This window comes from Stegodyphus dumicola, chromosome 10 (assembly GCF_044657685.1).
Source record: "Stegodyphus dumicola isolate Sdum_Otavi_A_Nest chromosome 10, ASM4465768v1".
In the NCBI taxonomy this organism is placed as follows: domain Eukaryota; kingdom Metazoa; phylum Arthropoda; class Arachnida; order Araneae; family Eresidae; genus Stegodyphus; species Stegodyphus dumicola.
In genome coordinates, this window is record NC_140777.1 from 10,154,824 (window position 1) to 10,176,689 (window position 21,866).

At 32.0% G+C, this 21,866-nt stretch overlaps 2 protein-coding genes across 2 annotated transcripts; one reads left to right on the forward strand and one right to left on the reverse strand.

The window, feature by feature from the left end:
- Positions 1-394: 394 nt before the first annotated feature.
- Positions 395-1,256, forward strand: LOC146994889 (E3 SUMO-protein ligase ZBED1-like). Its single transcript, XM_085826091.1, has 2 exons — positions 395-645; positions 728-1,256. The coding sequence occupies exons 1-2, from the start codon at positions 395-397 to the stop codon at positions 1,254-1,256; spliced, it is 780 nt and encodes a 259-aa protein (XP_085682217.1).
- Positions 1,257-14,980: 13,724 nt separating this feature from the next.
- Positions 14,981-15,841, reverse strand: LOC146994890 (E3 SUMO-protein ligase ZBED1-like). Its single transcript, XM_085826092.1, has 2 exons — positions 15,591-15,841; positions 14,981-15,491 (listed from the first exon to the last, which is right to left on the reverse strand). The coding sequence occupies exons 1-2, from the start codon at positions 15,839-15,841 to the stop codon at positions 14,981-14,983; spliced, it is 762 nt and encodes a 253-aa protein (XP_085682218.1).
- Positions 15,842-21,866: the final 6,025 nt, after the last annotated feature.

The following is a 21,866-nucleotide window of genomic DNA, read 5'->3' on the forward strand; positions in this document are numbered from 1 at the left end:
AGGCCGTTACTGCCCATTATATATTAAATTGGGAGCTGAAGTATGCACTATTGGTTTTGAATGTCATGAGCGACATACAGCCGAATATATAAAGAAGGAATTATGTAACTTGCTGTCCCATTGGAATTTACAAAATAAAATATTTGTCTGCGTAACAGACAATGCAGCAAATATGAAAGCAGCCATACGGTTGGCCAATTTTGAACATTTGCCTTGTGTCGCGCATACGCTTAATTTAATTGTGCGTGCGGGACTTCAGGGCGCTGAACTAGATTGCCTCATAAAAAAAATAAAAACCATCGTGGAGCATTTTCACAGAAGTCCGTTGGCAACGAAAAAATTTGCTGAGGTGCAAAAGCAGCTGAGGCCTGGCGAAAAGCCTCTTAAATTAAAAATGGACATAGTGACCAGATGGAACAGCACCCTGGATATGCTAGAAAGAATGTGTATCCTTCAGGAGCCTCTAGAAGCGGCCCTTGGACTCCTACACAATCCAGTTGCAAATCTGTCAGAAAGTGACTGGCAGGCTCTTCCAGATGTAATTAAAATTTTAAGACCATTTAAGCAGCTAACCGAAGAAATGTCGTCTGAAAATAAGGTTACTGTTTCAATGGTCTTAGCTGCGACTGAAAGTGTAATTAGCATGTTTGAAAATTTAAATTTAAATATTAATACAGAAATTGGAAAAAAATCTATCTTATAAAATAATAACAGAATTCAAATACAGGTTCAAAAATTGTTATAGAAACCCAATATTATCTAAAGCAGTACTATTAGACCCGCGGTTTAAGAAGTTGGCATTCAGACTAGCTGATGAATCAAATTATGAGTGTGCTAAAACTCTGCTGAAAACTGAACTTGAAAAATATTTTAATGTTGACAAACAGCAGACAGTGCAATCAAATAAAGTCACGCCAGCAATATTCACTGACACTAACGAGGACTCAATATGGAAAGACTTTGATGCAAGAGTGACATCAAACTCCGTCTCAAACTCAACTATGAGGCAATATTTTGAGGAACGCATTCTTTCTAGGAATGAGTGCCCATTAAAATGGTGGCAGGCGCGGGCATTACTCTACCCCGAACTTTCAATTTTAGCAGAGAAATATTTATCGATCATGGCTACCTCGGGACCATCCGAAAGAACGTTTTCGAAATCGGGGCAAATACAAAGTGAAAAACGTTGTTCCATTCAACCAAAACGAATGGAAAAAGTTTTATTTTTAAACATGAACAAAAGATTACTTCGCTAAAAATAATATGAAATTGTTCTTTCTGTAATGCTTAATTTAATTATTTTTGTAAGTTTTTTAAAATGTGCATAAAATGTTTCATAGTTTTTTTAATTTTTAATGTCCATATATAATTTTCCTAATGTTGTCGAATCGAATGTCATTTAAAACAATGTTAGGAATTGTTATGATCGACCTGAACAAACATAATGCTTTACATATCATATTATAATCATAATCATTGATTTATCAATAGGCCAACATAAAAAGGGATCTGAATAAGAATAACAAAACAAGAATAGTTCAAAATACAGAAATGTGTAAAATATGTATAATATGTAATATTTATATGTACAAAGTTTGCTAAAACCAACCGGTAATTGAAGAAACTGACCCAGTCAGAATAAGACACTGCCGGAGACTACTCTTGGTGAGCAGTTTTTTATATCAACAAGTTAAGGGGTTGGTTTTTATTCGTCTCTCACTCAAATGCCTCTTTATGTATCTGAGTTGATATTATCATTTTTATTTAGAAATAAATGACTTAATAATGTATAATTTTCTGTAATAATTTTCTAGATTTTATTCTCAGAAAAGATACCGAAGTGAATAAAAAATCTGTAGAATACTCATGTGAAATGGGTAATAAAATTCTGGAGATCAAAAGAAAGAAATGCATTTGTAAATAAATTAGTGTATGTTGTTTACGGTGTTGTATCTCAAAAAATAAAACAAAACAAAAAAGTTCATTGCATGTTTTTTCAGGACTATCAATCCGGCTCCGCGAAAGATTTTTTAAAATAATTTTATAAAATTTAAAATAAGCAAGGTAACATGCACATTAACTATTTTATATAACAACCAATCTATGAATACATTGCCTGTCATGTATGTTCTTTATATATTTTAAACATTATATATAATTATTTCTAAATTTACAGTGTGTAAAATAATATAGCATTCTATTAAAAAATTTGTTGCTGTACTTTTTAGGAGAATAAAGGTTTCATATGTTATCTTTACCAACTTTCATAATAGTATTCTATGTTTGTTCTTAGAAATTTTCAGCAGAGATATTATATTTTGCACACGGTGTCATATGTATAATCACAAAATACAACCTGAAGTAAGAATATTTCAAGTATTTGTTTCTTATGTACAAATAAGTAGTTTTGTATTAATTTAATATTTCACACTCAGTTTATTAACAAATTAATTAAATTTTATAATGGTTCTTAGAAAGCAACCTTAAACCAAGCAAAATAGACTTTAGACCATTTAACACATTAGATATTCTGAAAACATAACATTAGTGTAACCATTTTAAAGCAGTAAATTAATGTTAATTATGTAACTAAGTGAATAGTTATTCTCAAATACGCACCTATTTGTGATAAAGTAGATAGTATAATGAATTGAATGATGATAGTTTATTAAATCTGCTTGAAAAAAAGCAATTATAAAGAATCATATTTATATAGTTATTCTACTACTATGAATAATTCTTCTAAAGGAAAGAAAATGCAACTGCCAAATCAGTTTTGAAATGAAAAAATACCAATGATGATACATCATGTAATCGTAACTTTATCCAAAGATATTGCTGCAAAGTAAAGTGGAAATCGTTCTATAAAACAGACAAACAGCTTTCAGACTCCGACAAATTGTTACCATTTTTCATAATTAGTGTTCATCAGCAGTTGAATGGATAATACTGTAGAGCACTGGTAGTTTAACTCATTGCATGCAGGTATATCTTGCCAAGCCATAAATCAACCTTTCACTTACAAGAAGAATTTAACAAAGCTCGCCTACTTGGCCTCACAAGTTCATCCGCACACAATGTGCTAATAACGCAAAATCAGAACTTAAGTAAATAACAAATAAGTCTAAATTAATTAGCTAACAAGCTAGCCCAAAATTCTAACTACTGTTGCAAATAAATTAATCTTCGGCTGTATAGACCAAAGCAAAGATATCAAGTGGACAGAAGAACGCTGGTAGAGTAGAGAGTCGCGCAATGCCGACTCTGTATTCATTTAAGTCATATAACTGCTGTGTTTATCTCACGACTTTCGAGTTATGATTTGAATTTAGTATATAATCATGTATTCATTATTATATTATTTTTTATATTACCTTAAAAAAATATTTATATGTGAGCTATTAAGAGTGTTGTGATGATGTACTAGTAGCTCACGATCGACCTCGTTCTAGATATGACTACCTGAACAGACAGTTTTCTTACGTTTATTTCAAGAATAAAGATATAACAGTAAATAAATTGAGAAGACGAATGCGGATCTGATTGGGAACTAGCGCAAAATAGTTTTGACTGGAGTGTCTACCTTTGAGGAAGATTGAATTTTGATTAATTGCAGGATACATGAAAACTATCAGCCTAGCAGAAGATTAGTATTCGTAGAATGCTGTTTACCGGAAAGAGAATAATCTTCCCGTTATGCATATGGAAAATCTCGAGTTGCGAGTCTTTTACTTAAGTTACTTTGCATGAAAATATGCAAATTTTTTCGATGCAAGGAATTTTAAGCTATTTCTGCTTTAAATGTAGGCAGACGAAAAGAAATTTTTAGCATACTAACTTATTATTTAGGGCTTTAATCAAAATAATATTCGTCTAGTAATTTTTTTCCCCAGTGAGTGACTAATTTTCGGTATTCAGGAAATGTTACATTGCACTAATCAAATAGTTCAATTCTCCCCCAGCTCAAAAAGTATCTATAATAACCATTCTCGAAATATTACTCTGCAGTAATCGCGTTTGACATTGAATAGAGAGAATATGGGAATGAAAAACAAATAATGCCTCGTTATTGCATAAAAGTAAACTTTGTTTTATATGTATGTGGAAATTTTATATATGAAAAGGATGTTACTATTCTTATTTATTGTAAGAATTGTTGTGTTTCTTATCAACGCTTATGATCTAAAATCGCTTACATATGTAAATAAATCATCAAAATATGTAAATTAAGCAATAACTGATTTAAAATTAAAAGATAATAATAAAAAATACAAGAATCTAAACAAGGTATTTTAGCAATAATGAAACTCATTTAAAAAAATAGTTTACTAACTGTAGATATCAGAGTAAGTTAAAGATAAGAAAACAGAAGTAATGAAGACTTAGAGTTAAAAAATAATCCTCCATCTCTCTCTCCCCATCTAGCACATGGGCTGAGATTAGGACAATGGGGGAGAATTGGACGAAAGGACTACGTAACCAAATTTCCATCCACACACTAGTACTATTTCCAGCATTCTCTATATTCTCATTAGTGGAGCTTTGATTGTTTTCCTTTCTTCATTGGTATGCCGTAAAAATCATGGTCTTTGTTTCTATCATCCTTTGAGTCATTATATTATTTGCTCATTCAGAGCCTAAATTTAGCAAATGCTCGGCTGAGCTTTAGTTCTTGCGAAATTGTAATTTCATCCACATCCCCAATTAAGACGAAGATTTCCCGGTTTCCTCCTGTGATTAAAATCGTACCGGTTTATTCGCTGCTATCCCTCATCCCCTCTTTAGACACCCCTACTGACAATTTATTTCCCATTTCGTCCACTGCTTTTCAACACCCCCTCATCAATACCCCTACTCACGGACGGGGGACTTTCCCCCAATTCAACCCCCCTTTCAAAAAGTCGTTCTTGAGAGGCACATTTCTTGACATAGGGAACATTACATAGCAAATGTCAACTATGTACCAAACATCGATACACACATTTGCAAATATACAAATGAAGTAGGAATCAAGAAAAAAGAAATGTTTAAAAGGTAAGAAAATATTTGTGTTACCTTTTTTTAGGGATAACAGAAAGCTCAAAATTTGACAATCAGTACTATTTCATAATGCAATAAGCACAGTTTTATTCATTTAAGAAAATTTTTAGTAATTCGCTGCTCAGTGTAAACTGTTGTTAAACTTAAAAACACTTGAAAAAAAGTCATCATATGTGCGTTCGGCGCGCACACACATACTAGTTGGTTTGGTTTGTTACACTAGAACTGTCTTAAGAGGAGCACACTAGAGCACACTAGAGCTGTCTTAAGAGGAGCGGTGCCTTCGTGGAGGGACTTTCTAAGGGAAACTGGCTCGCATACACGTTACACATGGAAAAAACTACGAAAACGTTCATGCAGCCAGTCCGTCCACCGAGATTCGAGCCCCGCACAAAACTACCAATGTTCTGCGACTTTATCGCTCGGGCCCTTATTGGCCCTCACACATACAAGAAAAAAGTAGATGATTTATGCTGAAAAAAATATTCTGAAAGAGGAACTGCGTTTTTTAACCGTTTACATCTGTTGTGCCGAAATAAAAATGTAATCAAAAACAATTTTTTGTATTCGAACGAACTTTATTGTGTGCACATGAATTATTATTATAACAACGTATGAAAGGATATAAGTTTAGAAAAGATTTCGAAGAAAATAATTTTCATTTTTAACTAGGAGCTTCGCTGCCAGCCTTCGTCTGGCTTTTAAATGTACCGGAAAAATGGCTGAAGGGAACACCAAATGTTAAATTTAAAAACTGCGTAGAATTTTACTCTGCAGAACAACTTCATAAAAAAAAGTTACTACGTATAACAAAATTACAAAGAAATAAACAATATCCTTTAATACAAATATTAATTATCCTAATAAATAAATTAACCAACTTCCCTTTGCAAAATCTTAAGAACTCAAATGGTATAAAGGAGGTTAAGAACTTTATTTCCTAAAAAAATCACTCAAAACTTTTCAATATCTTAAAAACTGTGAAATGAGCAATATATAACATAAAAGAATACAAAAAACAAAAAATTCTGAAAGTCAAAGTATAATTAATGATATTTTATCTTATATTTTCAAGAGAAAAAAATTACAATGAAATAAGCTATATCCCTTAATAAAAATATTAATTATCCTAATAAAAAATTATTCAACTTTTCGTTGAAGGGAAAAAAGCATGCGGAACGTTTCAATATCTTACAAACAATGAAATAAACAAAAAATAACATAAAAAAAAACAAAAACAAACAAAAAAAAAAAATCCGCGCGGAATTTTACTCTGCAGGGCAAAATAAAAATGTATTATATATATATATAAATGACAATGAAATATGCCAATCTCTTAAAAACGATGAAATACCATAAAAAATACGATGAAAAATTGTTGCCAAACCCATATTTCTAAAAAAAATGAAACAATTTAAAATGATGCGATTTCATCAAAAATCTATCAACAACAATAAGACAGGAAAATTGTTGCCAAAATCACATTTTTAAAGATCTGAGAAGTGTACTCGGAAGCTTCATTTAAAAAAAATTTTAAAAATACAATATATTATTATTTTTCCAAAATTCTTTTGCAAAAGCAGTTGCAAGGATGAAAGTTTAATGTTTCCAAAAATCAAAGAAAAATAAACTGTACATTTAAAGGGAAAAAAAAAAAAAAAAAAACCTTTTTATAAAAAATCCGGTTGAAATGGTGTTAAGCTCCCTTTGTTAAATAAATTCGTACTGAATCGATTTATTGAAAGACGAATTTATTTTAAGTTCGTAAAATAGCTAAGTGCCTACGTTTCATGACGATGTGAAAATGGAGTGTGTAGAGTAAAATCTCGCTTTTCTATAGCCCATTATGTCTCAAAATGACGCGATTTCGTCACAAAACATAAAATAAAATAAATTCTAATTCTAATTTCGAAAAAACTGCTTCGAGGTGCACTGGCTCTTAACTAGATGCACCTACTATGTGCCAAATTTCGTAGCCGTGGGTCTATTAGCTTATGCGCAGCGCGAACGAAAGACACACACACAGACACTTTCTTTTATTATATGTAGAGATTTTTTCAAAAAGAGATATCATATTAATTTCCAAATAATTTAAATCTGCTGTGCTGAAATAAAAATTTAATAGAGAATATTTTTTGTGTTTGTTTATTGTATATGTAGGATTTACTATTATTACGTGTGTGTGTGCCTGTCTCAAAGTAAATATTTCAGTTATGTATAATAAAAAGTATAAAAAAAGAATTAAATTCGCATAACAGCTAATTGCGAAAGAAAAATTAGAGCCATAAATCGCTCATTTTTTTTAAATTACATTAATTCCATTATCTATTAGAAAATAATTATTGCAAATCATCTATTTAAACGACATCTCTAAGAGGTCACTTTCTAAGGAATCTGTATTTTTGAGAACATAAACAAACATTGGTAGTGAACATCACATTTTTAAGACCACCACATGTAAGATGCTCTAAAAGCATGAATGGTTGCATTTAAAGAGGACCCATTACTTTTAATAAAGAATGTAACTTTAATCTTAATTAAACATGTTTTTGGTGTGTGTGCCAAAATAGTGATACCGTGGTTCTGTTGCTTTAGAAATGTGTGAAATTAAAAATATGGATACTATATAACAAAAATGTTATTATATTCAGATTGGATTGGATTGGATTATTCAATTATGGCTAAACGCACGAGGGCTATCTGCCTAAAGGGAGGGATGCCTTCGTGGAGGAATCTAAGGGAAACTGGCTCGTATACACGTTACACATGGGGAAAACCACGAAAACGCCCTTGCAGCCAGCCCATTCGAGGGATTCGAACCTCGAACCGAACTACCAGTGTTAGCGTCTTTACGGCTCGGCCGCTGGTGGGCCTATTATATTCAGATACACACCTTTTGAACACGTCGGAAATTCATTATTCTGCTCAGCATAATTTGTCTGCATAAAATATTAAATAGTATCAGAAATCAAAAGCTAAGTCGAAGTAGAAACAGTCATCTCTTCTAAACCATTTTAATTGAAGTAAACAGACGTTCGTCTTATCGTAAAGTAAACACTTATTTTTCAAACAGCGGATAAAACGAGAAAGAAGGAATTGGTGGGGGAAGGCAGCGAACGAAATGACACTTTTTCGAGCTCTGGATGAAATGAGAAAGGACGAAACGGTACTAAGCCAATAAGACAAGGTCTGGTATTTTACTTTATTATTTAACTATTCATCATAAGTTTAAGAATTATTTAAATTTTTATTTGTCTTTACATTTTTATTAAATTTTACTTATAAGTATTTTATATTTCAGTTGCTAATTATTATGTTACTTTAATTATTCATTATTTTAATCACTATTTTTTATTATTTTAATTATGAAGTTTTTTAATTTATTATTTTAATTACTAATTAATGTTATTATTGTCATATTTATTCCCTTTCTTTCTTTATTTTTTCCTATTTTCCTGACGGCCTTCCGTAGGCGCTTCTGACTTTAAAAACTAAGCCCTGACAGCAATAGAAAATTTAATAATGAATCATATCCAGTGCACCAAAAAATAATAGCCAAAATAAAGTGAATTATTTCTACTCAAAAATGTGACGCAAAACTCCCTATCGCAGCACTACCCAGTTCCCGCGAGGTAGAAAATAGTGCTGTAGAAGTAACGAGAAATTGTGTACCCGTATGTATTCGTTACTCGGTGAACCAGTACTCGTTACTATCGTATCGTTACTCGTTACTTTCGGTAAAATCCATCGGTATCCGTATCCTGAGCCTATTTTATCGGTCTACGGCCCTAAAAAGGGCCTTGAAACGTCGCATCGCATTGAATCACGTGAGCTTTTCTACCCCGCGGGAACTGGGTAGTGCTGCGATAGGGAGTTTTGCGTCACATTTTTGAGTAGAAATAATTTATTTATTATACATAACTGAAATATTTACTTTGAGACAGGCACACACACACGTAATAATAGTAAATCCTACATATACAATAAACAAACACAAAAAATATTCTCTATTAAATTTTTATTTCAGCACAGCAGATTTAAATTATTTGGAAATTAATATGATATCTCTTTTTGAAAAAATCTCTACATATAATAAAAGAAAGTGTCTGTGTGTGTGTCTTTCGTTCGCGCTGCGCATAAGCTAATAGACCCACGGCTACGAAATTTGGCACATAGTAGGTGCATCTAGTTAAGAGCCAGTGCACCTCGAAGCAGTTTTTTCGAAATTAGAATTAGAATTTATTTTATTTTATGTTTTGTGACGAAATCGCGTCATTTTGAGACATAATGGGCTATAGAAAAGCGAGATTTTACTCTACACACTCCATTTTCACATCGTCATGAAACGTAGGCACTTAGCTATTTTACGAACTTAAAATAAATTCGTCTTTCAATAAATCGATTCAGTACCAATTTATTTAACAAAGGGAGCTTAACACCATTTCAACCGGATTTTTTAAAAAAAGTTTTTTTTTTTTTTTTTTTTTTTTTTTTTCTTTAAATGTACAGTTTATTTTTCTTTGATTTTTGGAAACATTAAACTTTCATCCTTGCAACTGCTTTTGCAAAAGAATTTTGGAAACATAATAATATATTGTATTTTTAAAATTTTTTTTAAATGAAGCTTCCGAGTACACTTCTCAGATCTTTAAAAATGTGATTTTGGCAACAATTTTCCTGTCTTATTGTTGTTGATAGATTTTTGATGAAATCGCATCATTTTAAATTGTTTCATTTTTTTTAGAAATATGAGTTTGGCAACAATTTTTCATCGTATTTTTTATGGTATTTCATCGTTTTTAAGAGATTGGCATATTTCATTGTCATTTATATATATATATAATACATTTTTATTTTGCCCTGCAGAGTAAAATTCCGCGCGGATTTTTTTTTTTTTTTTTTTTTTTTTTTTTTTTGTTTTTGTTTTTTTTTTATGTTATTTTTTGTTTATTTCATTGTTTGTAAGATATTGAAACGTTCCGCATGCTTTTTTCCCTTCAACGAAAAGTTGAATAATTTTTTATTAGGATAATTAATATTTTTATTAAGGGATATAGCTTATTTCATTGTAATTTTTTTCTCTTGAAAATATAAGATAAAATATCATTAATTATACTTTGACTTTCAGAATTTTTTGTTTTTTGTATTCTTTTATGTTATATATTGCTCATTTCACAGTTTTTAAGATATTGAAAAGTTTTGAGTGATTTTTTTAGGAAATAAAGTTCTTAACCTCCTTTATACCATTTGAGTTCTTAAGATTTTGCAAAGGGAAGTTGGTTAATTTATTTATTAGGATAATTAATATTTGTATTAAAGGATATTGTTTATTTCTTTGTAATTTTGTTATACGTAGTAACTTTTTTTTATGAAGTTGTTCTGCAGAGTAAAATTCTACGCAGTTTTTAAATTTAACATTTGGTGTTCCCTTCAGCCATTTTTCCGGTACATTTAAAAGCCAGACGAAGGCTGGCAGCGAAGCTCCTAGTTAAAAATGAAAATTATTTTCTTCGAAATCTTTTCTAAACTTATATCCTTTCATACGTTGTTATAATAATAATTCATGTGCACACAATAAAGTTCGTTCGAATACAAAAAATTGTTTTTGATTACATTTTTATTTCGGCACAACAGATGTAAACGGTTAAAAAACGCAGTTCCTCTTTCAGAATATTTTTTTCAGCATAAATCATCTACTTTTTTCTTGTATGTGTGAGGGCCAATAAGGGCCCGAGCGATAAAGTCGCTGAACACTGGTAGTTTTGTGCGGGGCTCGAAGCTCGGTGGACGGACTGGCTGCATGAACGTTTTCGTAGTTTTTTCCATGTGTAACGTGTATGCGAGCCAGTTTCCCTTAGAAAGTCCCTCCACGAAGGCACCGCTCCTCTTAAGACAGCTCTAGTGTGCTCTAGTGTGCTCCTCTTAAGACAGCTCTAGTGTAACAAACCAAACCAACTAGTATGTATGTGCGCGCCGAACGCACATATGATGACTTTTTTTCAAGTGTTTTTAAGTTTAACAACAGTTTACACTGAGCAGCGAATTACTAAAAATTTTCTTAAATGAATAAAACTGTGCTTATTGCATTATGAAATAGTACTGATTGTCAAATTTTGAGCTTTCTGTTATCCCTAAAAAAAGGTAACACAAATATTTTCTTACCTTTTAAACATTTCTTTTTTCTTGATTCCTACTTCATTTGTATATTTGCAAATGTGTGTATCGATGTTTGGTACATAGTTGACATTTGCTATGTAATGTTCCCTATGTCAAGAAATGTGCCTCTCAAGAACGACTTTTTGAAAGGGGGGTTGAATTGGGGGAAAGTCCCCCGTCCGTGAGTAGGGGTATTGATGAGGGGGTGTTGAAAAGCAGTGGACGAAATGGGAAATAAATTGTCAGTAGGGGTGTCTAAAGAGGGGATGAGGGATAGCAGCGAATAAACCGGTACGATTTTAATCACAGGAGGAAACCGGGAAATCTTCGTCTTAATTGGGGATGTGGATGAAATTACAATTTCGCAAGAACTAAAGCTCAGCCGAGCATTTGCTAAATTTAGGCTCTGAATGAGCAAATAATATAATGACTCAAAGGATGATAGAAACAAAGACCATGATTTTTACGGCATACCAATGAAGAAAGGAAAACAATCAAAGCTCCACTAATGAGAATATAGAGAATGCTGGAAATAGTACTAGTGTGTGGATGGAAATTTGGTTACGTAGTCCTTTCGTCCAATTCTCCCCCATTGTCCTAATCTCAGCCCATGTGCTAGATGGGGAGAGAGAGATGGAGGATTATTTTTTAACTCTAAGTCTTCATTACTTCTGTTTTCTTATCTTTAACTTACTCTGATATCTACAGTTAGTAAACTATTTTTTTAAATGAGTTTCATTATTGCTAAAATACCTTGTTTAGATTCTTGTATTTTTTATTATTATCTTTTAATTTTAAATCAGTTATTGCTTAATTTACATATTTTGATGATTTATTTACATATGTAAGCGATTTTAGATCATAAGCGTTGATAAGAAACACAACAATTCTTACAATAAATAAGAATAGTAACATCCTTTTCATATATAAAATTTCCACATACATATAAAACAAAGTTTACTTTTATGCAATAACGAGGCATTATTTGTTTTTCATTCCCATATTCTCTCTATTCAATGTCAAACGCGATTACTGCAGAGTAATATTTCGAGAATGGTTATTATAGATACTTTTTGAGCTGGGGGAGAATTGAACTGTTTGATTAGTGCAATGTAACATTTCCTGAATACCGAAAATTAGTCACTCACTGGGGAAAAAACTTACTAGACGAATATTATTTTGATTAAAGCCCTAAATAATAAGTTAGTATGCTAAAAATTTCTTTTCGTCTGCCTACATTTAAAGCAGAAATAGCTTAAAATTCCTTGCATCGAAAAAATTTGCATATTTTCATGCAAAGTAACTTAAGTAAAAGACTCGCAACTCGAGATTTTCCATATGCATAACGGGAAGATTATTCTCTTTCCGGTAAACAGCATTCTACGAATACTAATCTTCTGCTAGGCTGATAGTTTTCATGTATCCTGCAATTAATCAAAATTCAATCTTCCTCAAAGGTAGACACTCCAGTCAAAACTATTTTGCGCTAGTTCCCAATCAGATCCGCATTCGTCTTCTCAATTTATTTACTGTTATATCTTTATTCTTGAAATAAACGTAAGAAAACTGTCTGTTCAGGTAGTCATATCTAGAACGAGGTCGATCGTGAGCTACTAGTACATCATCACAACACTCTTAATAGCTCACATATAAATATTTTTTTAAGGTAATATAAAAAATAATATAATAATGAATACATGATTATATACTAAATTCAAATCATAACTCGAAAGTCGTGAGATAAACACAGCAGTTATATGACTTAAATGAATACAGAGTCGGCATTGCGCGACTCTCTACTCTACCAGCGTTCTTCTGTCCACTTGATATCTTTGCTTTGGTCTATACAGCCGAAGATTAATTTATTTGCGGCAGTAGTTAGAATTTTGGGCTAGCTTGTTAGCTAATTAATTTAGACTTATTTGTTATTTACTTAAATTCTGATTTTGCGTTATTAGCACATTGTGTGCGGATGAACTTGTGAGGCCAAGTAGGCGAGCTTTGTTAAATTCTTCTTGTAAGTGAAAGGTTGATTTATGGCTTGGCAAGATATACCTGCATGCAATGAGTTAAACTACCAGTGCTCTACAGTATTATCCATTCAACTGCTGATGAACACTAATTATGAAAAATGGTAACAATTTGTCGGAGTCTGAAAGCTGTTTGTCTGTTTTATAGAACGATTTCCACTTTACTTTGCAGCAATATCTTTGGATAAAGTTACGATTACATGATGTATCATCATTGGTATTTTTTCATTTCAAAACTGATTTGGCAGTTGCATTTTCTTTCCTTTAGAAGAATTATTCATAGTAGTAGAATAACTATATAAATATGATTCTTTATAATTGCTTTTTTTCAAGCAGATTTAATAAACTATCATCATTCAATTCATTATACTATCTACTTTATCACAAATAGGTGCGTATTTGAGAATAACTATTCACTTAGTTACATAATTAACATTAATTTACTGCTTTAAAATGGTTACACTAATGTTATGTTTTCAGAATATCTAATGTGTTAAATGGTCTAAAGACTATTTTGCTTGGTTTAAGGTTGCTTTCTAAGAACCATTATAAAATTTAATTAATTTGTTAATAAATTGAGTGTGAAATATTAAATTAATACAAAACTACTTATTTGTACATAAGAAACAAATACTTGAAATATTCTTACTTCAGGTTGTATTTTGTGATTATACATATGACACCGTGTGCAAAATATAATATCTCTGCTGAAAATTTCTAAGAACAAACATAGAATACTATTATGAAAGTTGGTAAAGATAACATATGAAACCTTTATTCTCCTAAAAAGTACAGCAACAAATTTTTTAATAGAATGCTATATTATTTTACACACTGTAAATTTAGAAATAATTATATATAATGTTTAAAATATATAAAGAACATACATGACAGGCAATGTATTCATAGATTGGTTGTTATATAAAATAGTTAATGTGCATGTTACCTTGCTTATTTTAAATTTTATAAAATTATTTTAAAAAATCTTTCGCGGAGCCGGATTGATAGTCCTGAAAAAACATGCAATGAACTTTTTTGTTTTGTTTTATTTTTTGAGATACAACACCGTAAACAACATACACTAATTTATTTACAAATGCATTTCTTTCTTTTGATCTCCAGAATTTTATTACCCATTTCACATGAGTATTCTACAGATTTTTTATTCACTTCGGTATCTTTTCTGAGAATAAAATCTAGAAAATTATTACAGAAAATTATACATTATTAAGTCATTTATTTCTAAATAAAAATGATAATATCAACTCCGATACATAAAGAGGCATTTGAGTGAGAGACGAATAAAAACCAACCCCTTAACTTGTTGATATAAAAAACTGCTCACCAAGAGTAGTCTCCGGCAGTGTCTTATTCTGACTGGGTCAGTTTCTTCAATTACCGGTTGGTTTTAGCAAACTTTGTACATATAAATATTACATATTATACATATTTTACACATTTCTGTATTTTGAACTATTCTTGTTTTGTTATTCTTATTCAGATCCCTTTTTATGTTGGCCTATTGATAAATCAATGATTATGATTATAATATGATATGTAAAGCATTATGTTTGTTCAGGTCGATCATAACAATTCCTAACATTGTTTTAAATGACATTCGATTCGACAACATTAGGAAAATTATATATGGACATTAAAAATTAAAAAAACTATGAAACATTTTATGCACATTTTAAAAAACTTACAAAAATAATTAAATTAAGCATTACAGAAAGAACAATTTCATATTATTTTTAGCGAAGTAATCTTTTGTTCATGTTTAAAAATAAAACTTTTTCCATTCGTTTTGGTTGAATGGAACAACGTTTTTCACTTTGTATTTGCCCCGATTTCGAAAACGTTCTTTCGGATGGTCCCGAGGTAGCCATGATCGATAAATATTTCTCTGCTAAAATTGAAAGTTCGGGGTAGAGTAATGCCCGCGCCTGCCACCATTTTAATGGGCACTCATTCCTAGAAAGAATGCGTTCCTCAAAATATTGCCTCATAGTTGAGTTTGAGACGGAGTTTGATGTCACTCTTGCATCAAAGTCTTTCCATATTGAGTCCTCGTTAGTGTCAGTGAATATTGCTGGCGTGACTTTATTTGATTGCACTGTCTGCTGTTTGTCAACATTAAAATATTTTTCAAGTTCAGTTTTCAGCAGAGTTTTAGCACAGTCATAATTTGATTCATCAGCTAGTCTGAATGCCAACTTCTTAAACCGCGGGTCTAATAGTGCTGCTTTAGATAATATTGGGTTTCTATAACAAGTTTTGAACTTGTATTTGAATTCTGTTATTATTTTATTAGATAGATTTTTTCCAATTTCTGTATTAATATTTAAATTTAAATTTTCAAACATGCTAATTACACTTTCAGTCGCAGCTAAGACCATTGAAACAGTAACCTTATTTTCAGACGACATTTCTTCGGTTAGCTGCTTAAATGGTCTTAAAATTTTAATTACATCTGGAAGAGCCTGCCAGTCACTTTCTGACAGATTTGCAACTGGATTGTGTAGGAGTCCAAGGGCCGCTTCTAGAGGCTCCTGAAGGATACACATTCTTTCTAGCATATCCAGGGTGCTGTTCCATCTGGTCACTATGTCCATTTTTAATTTAAGAGGCTTTTCGCCAGGCCTCAGCTGCTTTTGCACCTCAGCAAATTTTTTCGTTGCCAACGGACTTCTGTGAAAATGCTCCACGATGGTTTTTATTTTTTTTATGAGGCAATCTAGTTCAGCGCCCTGAAGTCCCGCACGCACAATTAAATTAAGCGTATGCGCGACACAAGGCAAATGTTCAAAATTGGCCAACCGTATGGCTGCTTTCATATTTGCTGCATTGTCTGTTACGCAGACAAATATTTTATTTTGTAAATTCCAATGGGACAGCAAGTTACATAATTCCTTCTTTATATATTCGGCTGTATGTCGCTCATGACATTCAAAACCAATAGTGCATACTTCAGCTCCCAATTTAATATATAATGGGCAGTAACGGCCTGATGTGAAGTCGCTGCTCGCGAAGTCCAAGCATCGGTCGTAATTGATACAAAGTTTGCACTCTGCAATTCTTCTTTTAATCTGCTTTGGACTTCAAGGTACTGAGCGTCCAGGAAGGTATTACTAAATGTGTACCTTGAATGTAATTTGTAACCAGGTTCTAAATAATTAATTAGCTCTTTAAAACCAGTATCTTCAACAACAGAAAAAGGCTGTAGGTCTTTGACTATCATATTAAAAATTAAGTCATTTATTTTTTTTTTCCCGTACTACACTTACGGGGCGTTTAAGGAAAGTACTCAGCGTCGTTTGTTTTAAATTTGTTTGAGATATCAGTTCTATTGAATGATTAATATGTTCAGTACTTGCTGCTGATGTTGATGACACAGGAACTTCTTGAATTATTGTATCCGACATGGAGCATAGAATGACGTTTTCGTAAGTTGACCTGTGTTTTTTTATGAGGTGTTTTTTTAAATTTGTTGTTGAGCCACCTTTTACTGAATATAGCGAGTGGCAAATATCATATTTTGCCTTCTCATCGGTAGCCTGTGTAAAAAACCTCCATAGCCGACTTCTCTTCCTATCCATTATAGATTGCACTGTAACATAAAATAATAAAAGCTCGTTAAAAATGTTAGTGAAAAATAAGTATCAAATATAAATAATAAATGCAGTCTATATAAGTTGAAATCAGTAAAATCTCATTCAGTCAGTCTTAAAATAAATTACTTATATTTGCATAATGAAACTCAGAATCGTAAGAAGTGAACGTGCGCCAAGCTATATATTGGCTAGAGACTGAAGGTCGTAAGATCGATCCTCAATTTGACTACCTGTATCTTGTATAGGCCTTACACCTACCTTGTACTTGAGCCAACGGTCTCCATCACTCAATATTTTCTCTTTCAGGTACTGTATTAAATTATGTTCCTATTATTATTGCTAAAATAGGTAAGCCTGATGATATTTAGGCCTGATAACGAGTCTATGTAAGTTACTTTTTTAACACTTCGATTTGAAATGTCTGTGAAGATTATTAATTTAATCTTCGTTATACTTAAGCAAAATTTTTTTGAATAGTATTATTATTTATATTTTTAATTACGATTGTATATACTTTCTAACATCCCTTCAGGAAGCTATTAAAATTTTATTCAAAAATAGTCTATCTGATAATTACTGTTTAACTTAAATTAAAATCTTAAAATCTAGAATATTTCCTTACGTTGGTACCGATATTTAATGACAACAGTATTACACTTAAGGAAATACATCTTATTGGCTGGTACTGCGTGAGTCAGTAATGAAAATATGAATAAGCATCTAATTTCTTCCATGTAATCTTTAAAGTAATTTTTAAGAGCAATAATATTACTAAACTATCTTAATTTTCATTTTACACAATAGTTTTGGTTCTAGACACAACACAATAAAAACTTTAACATATAACGTAACAAATTACTTTTATATGCCATCAGAAATTCATAAACCCTAATTTTTATTGATTACACACGATATTGTTCCTTAAGCGTTTGTTTATATTTTACTTTCCTTTCAGCCATCATAAACTTCTCATTAGTTCAAAAACCGCTCTATTTTCCTTGACCATAAAATTTTCGTTACCTTGAGAAAACATATAATGACGTTTTCATTAACTACGCACAGTTCAGGACAATAAACAAAGGCCCCATTCAGATTCCACTCACTGATAAGGAGAGTTCCCCCCCCCCCGCAGTGCAAAACCCATCTAGGTAAGAAAGGAAGGAACTCTGCACTACAAGTGAAGCACTGCTCCGAGGCTTCTTTCTCCAGATCGGGGGGGGGTGTTTACATTCAGAAGCTTCCTTGACAGCGCTTTGATAGTATTTCGACACACGAAAGTTCCATACAAATCAAAAAACGGAACACTTTCGCATAAAATAAACATTCATTGTGTGATGGATAATAGCAATTTGTACAGTTTAATGACATTTAAGCAAAAATCACATCTTGGTTATTTTTCGATAACTAACAACAGCGATTTTGATTATAAATTTGTTTTATAAAATTGTAAGCTGTTGAAGTACAAAAATATAGATTTTAGCAAAAATGTTCTTCTTAAAGAATGTGTGTGTGCGATTATGGCAAAGCCTCGAGGGCTATCTGCCTAAGGGAAGGGATGCCTTCGTGGAGGACTTTCTAAGGGAAACTGGCTCGTATACACGTTACGCATGGGGAAAACCACGAAAACACCCATGCAGCCAGCCCATTCGCGGGATTCGAGCCTCGGACCGAACTACCACTGTTCAGCGACTTTTCCGCTCGTCCGCTGGTGGGCCTGCTTAAAGAATGAAAAATACCTTACGTTACCTTTAAAACTGTATACGCCTTCTGATACCCTTGATAGAGTATTCGCTGCTTTTATTTTACGCTCCAAACGCCAAATTTTTTTAAATAAAATAAATTTTTTTGTTATTCACATATCATTATAACGTGTACTTTTTAAAAATTTCCAGAGAACAGGCTTTATAGTTGCTCATTTTGAACTCATCATTTTATTTTTATATAATTGAAAAATAATCACTTTGGGTTTCGAAGAAAATCTGATCTTTGAGTGGGTATTAAAAATAACGCATGTAATTTTCATTCAAATTATATCTATACATATTTCTTATGTAAAAATTTCGGGTTTATGCTAAATTATTGTCAATTACTTTACTCGAAAAATATAGTAAATGCACAGAAGATTTATACATGCCGGAAATGAAAAATATGAAATATGTATGGGTATTTATGCAAATGCTTGCAAAATGCATGTATCTGCCTTTAAGAAAATACGTAAATATTTATCAAATTATTTATAAATGTGTTTGAAATTAAGGATTTTTTCATTCACAAACTCCTGTGAAAGTTACTGTGAAAAAATCTAATTATTCAATGCATCTAAATTTATAATAACCTTAACATTGAAATGTACAAATAAATTGAAATCCTGTTGACAAATCCGCTTATAAAACTATTTAAGCAAGAATTTTTCGTACAGGAAATCGTACAGGAAAGCAATCTGTTAAAAGGTATTGTAAAGTAAATTCTATGAGATGCGTACTTAAGAAAGTAGTAAAAAAAAGAGTTTTAGAATATGTATTGTTGAAATTAAAGGTAGAAAAAAAATCTGATAAGTATAATTAAAAGAAATATTCCTTTACATGTTAAAATAACTCTTACATGTTTTAAATAATATATAAAAAAACTAAAGAGTTGGTTGCTTTAAGAGTTCCGCTTTAAAGATATCAAAGGCATGTTGAACATCTTCTAACCATTTAAATTTTTCCTTTTTTTAAGTCAGTTTCGTCAGAAGTCTCTTTAAGCAAAATTTAGAATAAATTTACGATAACACCCAATTAATCTCAAAAATCTTCTAACTTCCTTTTTGTTTGAAGGGAGCTTATATTTTTGAACCACTCTTAGATTCCTATCGTCCGGTTGTATAATTCCTTTGGACAATTTATATCCCATATACTTCACAGTGAGCTATAAGAATTTGCATTTGTTGGTTTGAGGCTATGCATATTTAACCAGTCAAAGAAAAATTTTCAGTTTTTCTAAATAATCCTCAATGCTTTTGAACCATTTACAATATTATTGTCAATATAAATTCTTATTTGTAATGGGAACAAGCCGGACAGTGTCCATTAACCGCTGAAAGGATAGGAACTCGAAGCGTTTTTAAGACCGAACACCACTCGAGACCATTCTTAATGTCCTGTGGCAGCGAAAACCTATATTTGAAGATGCCCGACGGGTGCATCTTCATCTGAAAGAAACCTAAAGTCGAGGATAATTCAAACAGCCCCCCAATCCTTTCATTAACCATAATGTGTTCGGAAGGGAGAAACTATCTTCCACCGTCTTTTCGTTAGCTTCCTGAAATCTGTGACTAATTTGTGGGTATTTTCGGGCACTATAAGCAGAAGTGCTTTCCCTAATGATGTCTGAGATCTGTCTATTTAATTTATCCCTCAGGTGACATGGCACTTTGACGCGCTGAAACGCTGTCGCGTAACTTAATGTTATGAAGAATAGCTAGACATCTCGACAATTCCAATACCGATAAGGTTAAAGATATGTCTATAACGACTCAATGGATCTTGCAGCTTTTCCTTCTGAGCTGTGGGTAAATGTGATAGATCAAAATCACTTCTCCAACTTTCAAAATCTTCTCCTACTTATTTGGATTTATTTTAATTATGGGAAAGCTTTTGAGGGCAGTCTGCCTAGGGGATGCCTTCGTGGAGGCCTTTTTAAGGTAAAATGGCTTGTATACACGTTACACATAAGGAAAACCACGAAAACGCTCATGCAGCCAGCCCATTCGCCTGAAATCGAACCCAGATCGGAAATACCAGTGTTCAGCGAGTTTACCGCTCGGCCGCTGGTGGGCGTACTGAGAAGGACTTGTGATTTTGGAGAAGCAACAGCCTCTTGAGATGGGGGAACAGTCCTTGTGTAAAAACTGACAATAACAACTCCAGACGGTGTGCTTCTGAAATTGGATCTTTTTGTCTATCCAAGATTACAGATACGATAAAGATACAGATACGATACGATTACAGATACGATAAATTATACGATAAAGCTTCGACGCGAGCTGCATTTTGTCAAACTGATTCCCGAAGCTTCTGAAAGGCTTAGATCAAGGCTCTGTAAAGCGAATGCAAATTTTGAGTGGTAGAAAATCTATGTTTAAGAGATTCTAACACAAATTTTAAATCCGTTTTTCTTCGTAATCTGGGATTATTGCGAATGAAACTCACGACTTCTCCTGTTAATGTTATTCTTTGGCCATCAAAGTTTCTGAGTCAGATTACCCGATATGCGAATCTATAAGGTTAACTCTATCTATAAAATTTTAAAAATAACAATCTGAGTCGGAGCCTGAAAACTGTGGACTCTAATGGATCAAAGCCGAAAACACGACTGAAACGATCCTCGCTTGTTACACCGAGTACATCTTTTTGTCTAACTCTTCCCATTTCTTAAGTTTCTGAACCCACATAGCACCAATACATATTTCTAAATATAATTTGTACTTAACTTTCTAGCAATGTTTTTGAGAACAACTCAGTACCAAACAACTAAAGCAAAAATCATTAAACAATAGCTAAAACACATATACATAAGTTATAAACCACTAATGCAATGGATTGAATAAGTAAATTCCTAGTTTTCAATAACATATTTAAACAGTCAACGCTCTCTCCAATTATGATGAGACTCTAATGTTTATCGCTTATTTTGGCGGCGCTCTTCGCACTACTTCATCACTACAAATGCTCAACCTAAATTAATACAAGCGAACAGCCATAAAGTTAGGTACTTGTTTCTAATGAGATGATTCGATTCGATATTTAAATAGGTCAGTTCTAAAGTTCAATCCAATATGCACTCGTAATAAAAATAAGTACTTGCAAACAATACACAAGTTATAGCAATAGTCATAACAATGAATGAACACGTTTTAACAAGGGATGAACTGAATAATTAGGTAACGAACTTTCATTAAATTAAGTAAATAAATAACTAATTTTCAGTCGAATATTCATACACAACACAATAATCTTCATAAAATTATTTGTAATTAATTAAACTA

Bases quoted from the DNA above. Each gene is read 5' to 3' on its own strand.
- LOC146994889 (XM_085826091.1), top strand. From the start codon at position 395: ATGGACATAGTGACCAGATGGAACAGCACCCTGGATATGCTAGAAAGA. The intron at 646-727 runs GTTTGAAAATTT...ATTCAAATACAG, and splicing joins ACTGAAAGTGTAATTAGCAT to GTTCAAAAATTGTTATAGAA.
- LOC146994890 (XM_085826092.1), bottom strand. From the start codon at position 15,841: ATGGACATAGTGACCAGATGGAACAGCACCCTGGATATGCTAGAAAGA. The intron at 15,492-15,590 runs GTTTGAAAATTT...AACTTGTTATAG, and splicing joins ACTGAAAGTGTAATTAGCAT to AAACCCAATATTATCTAAAG.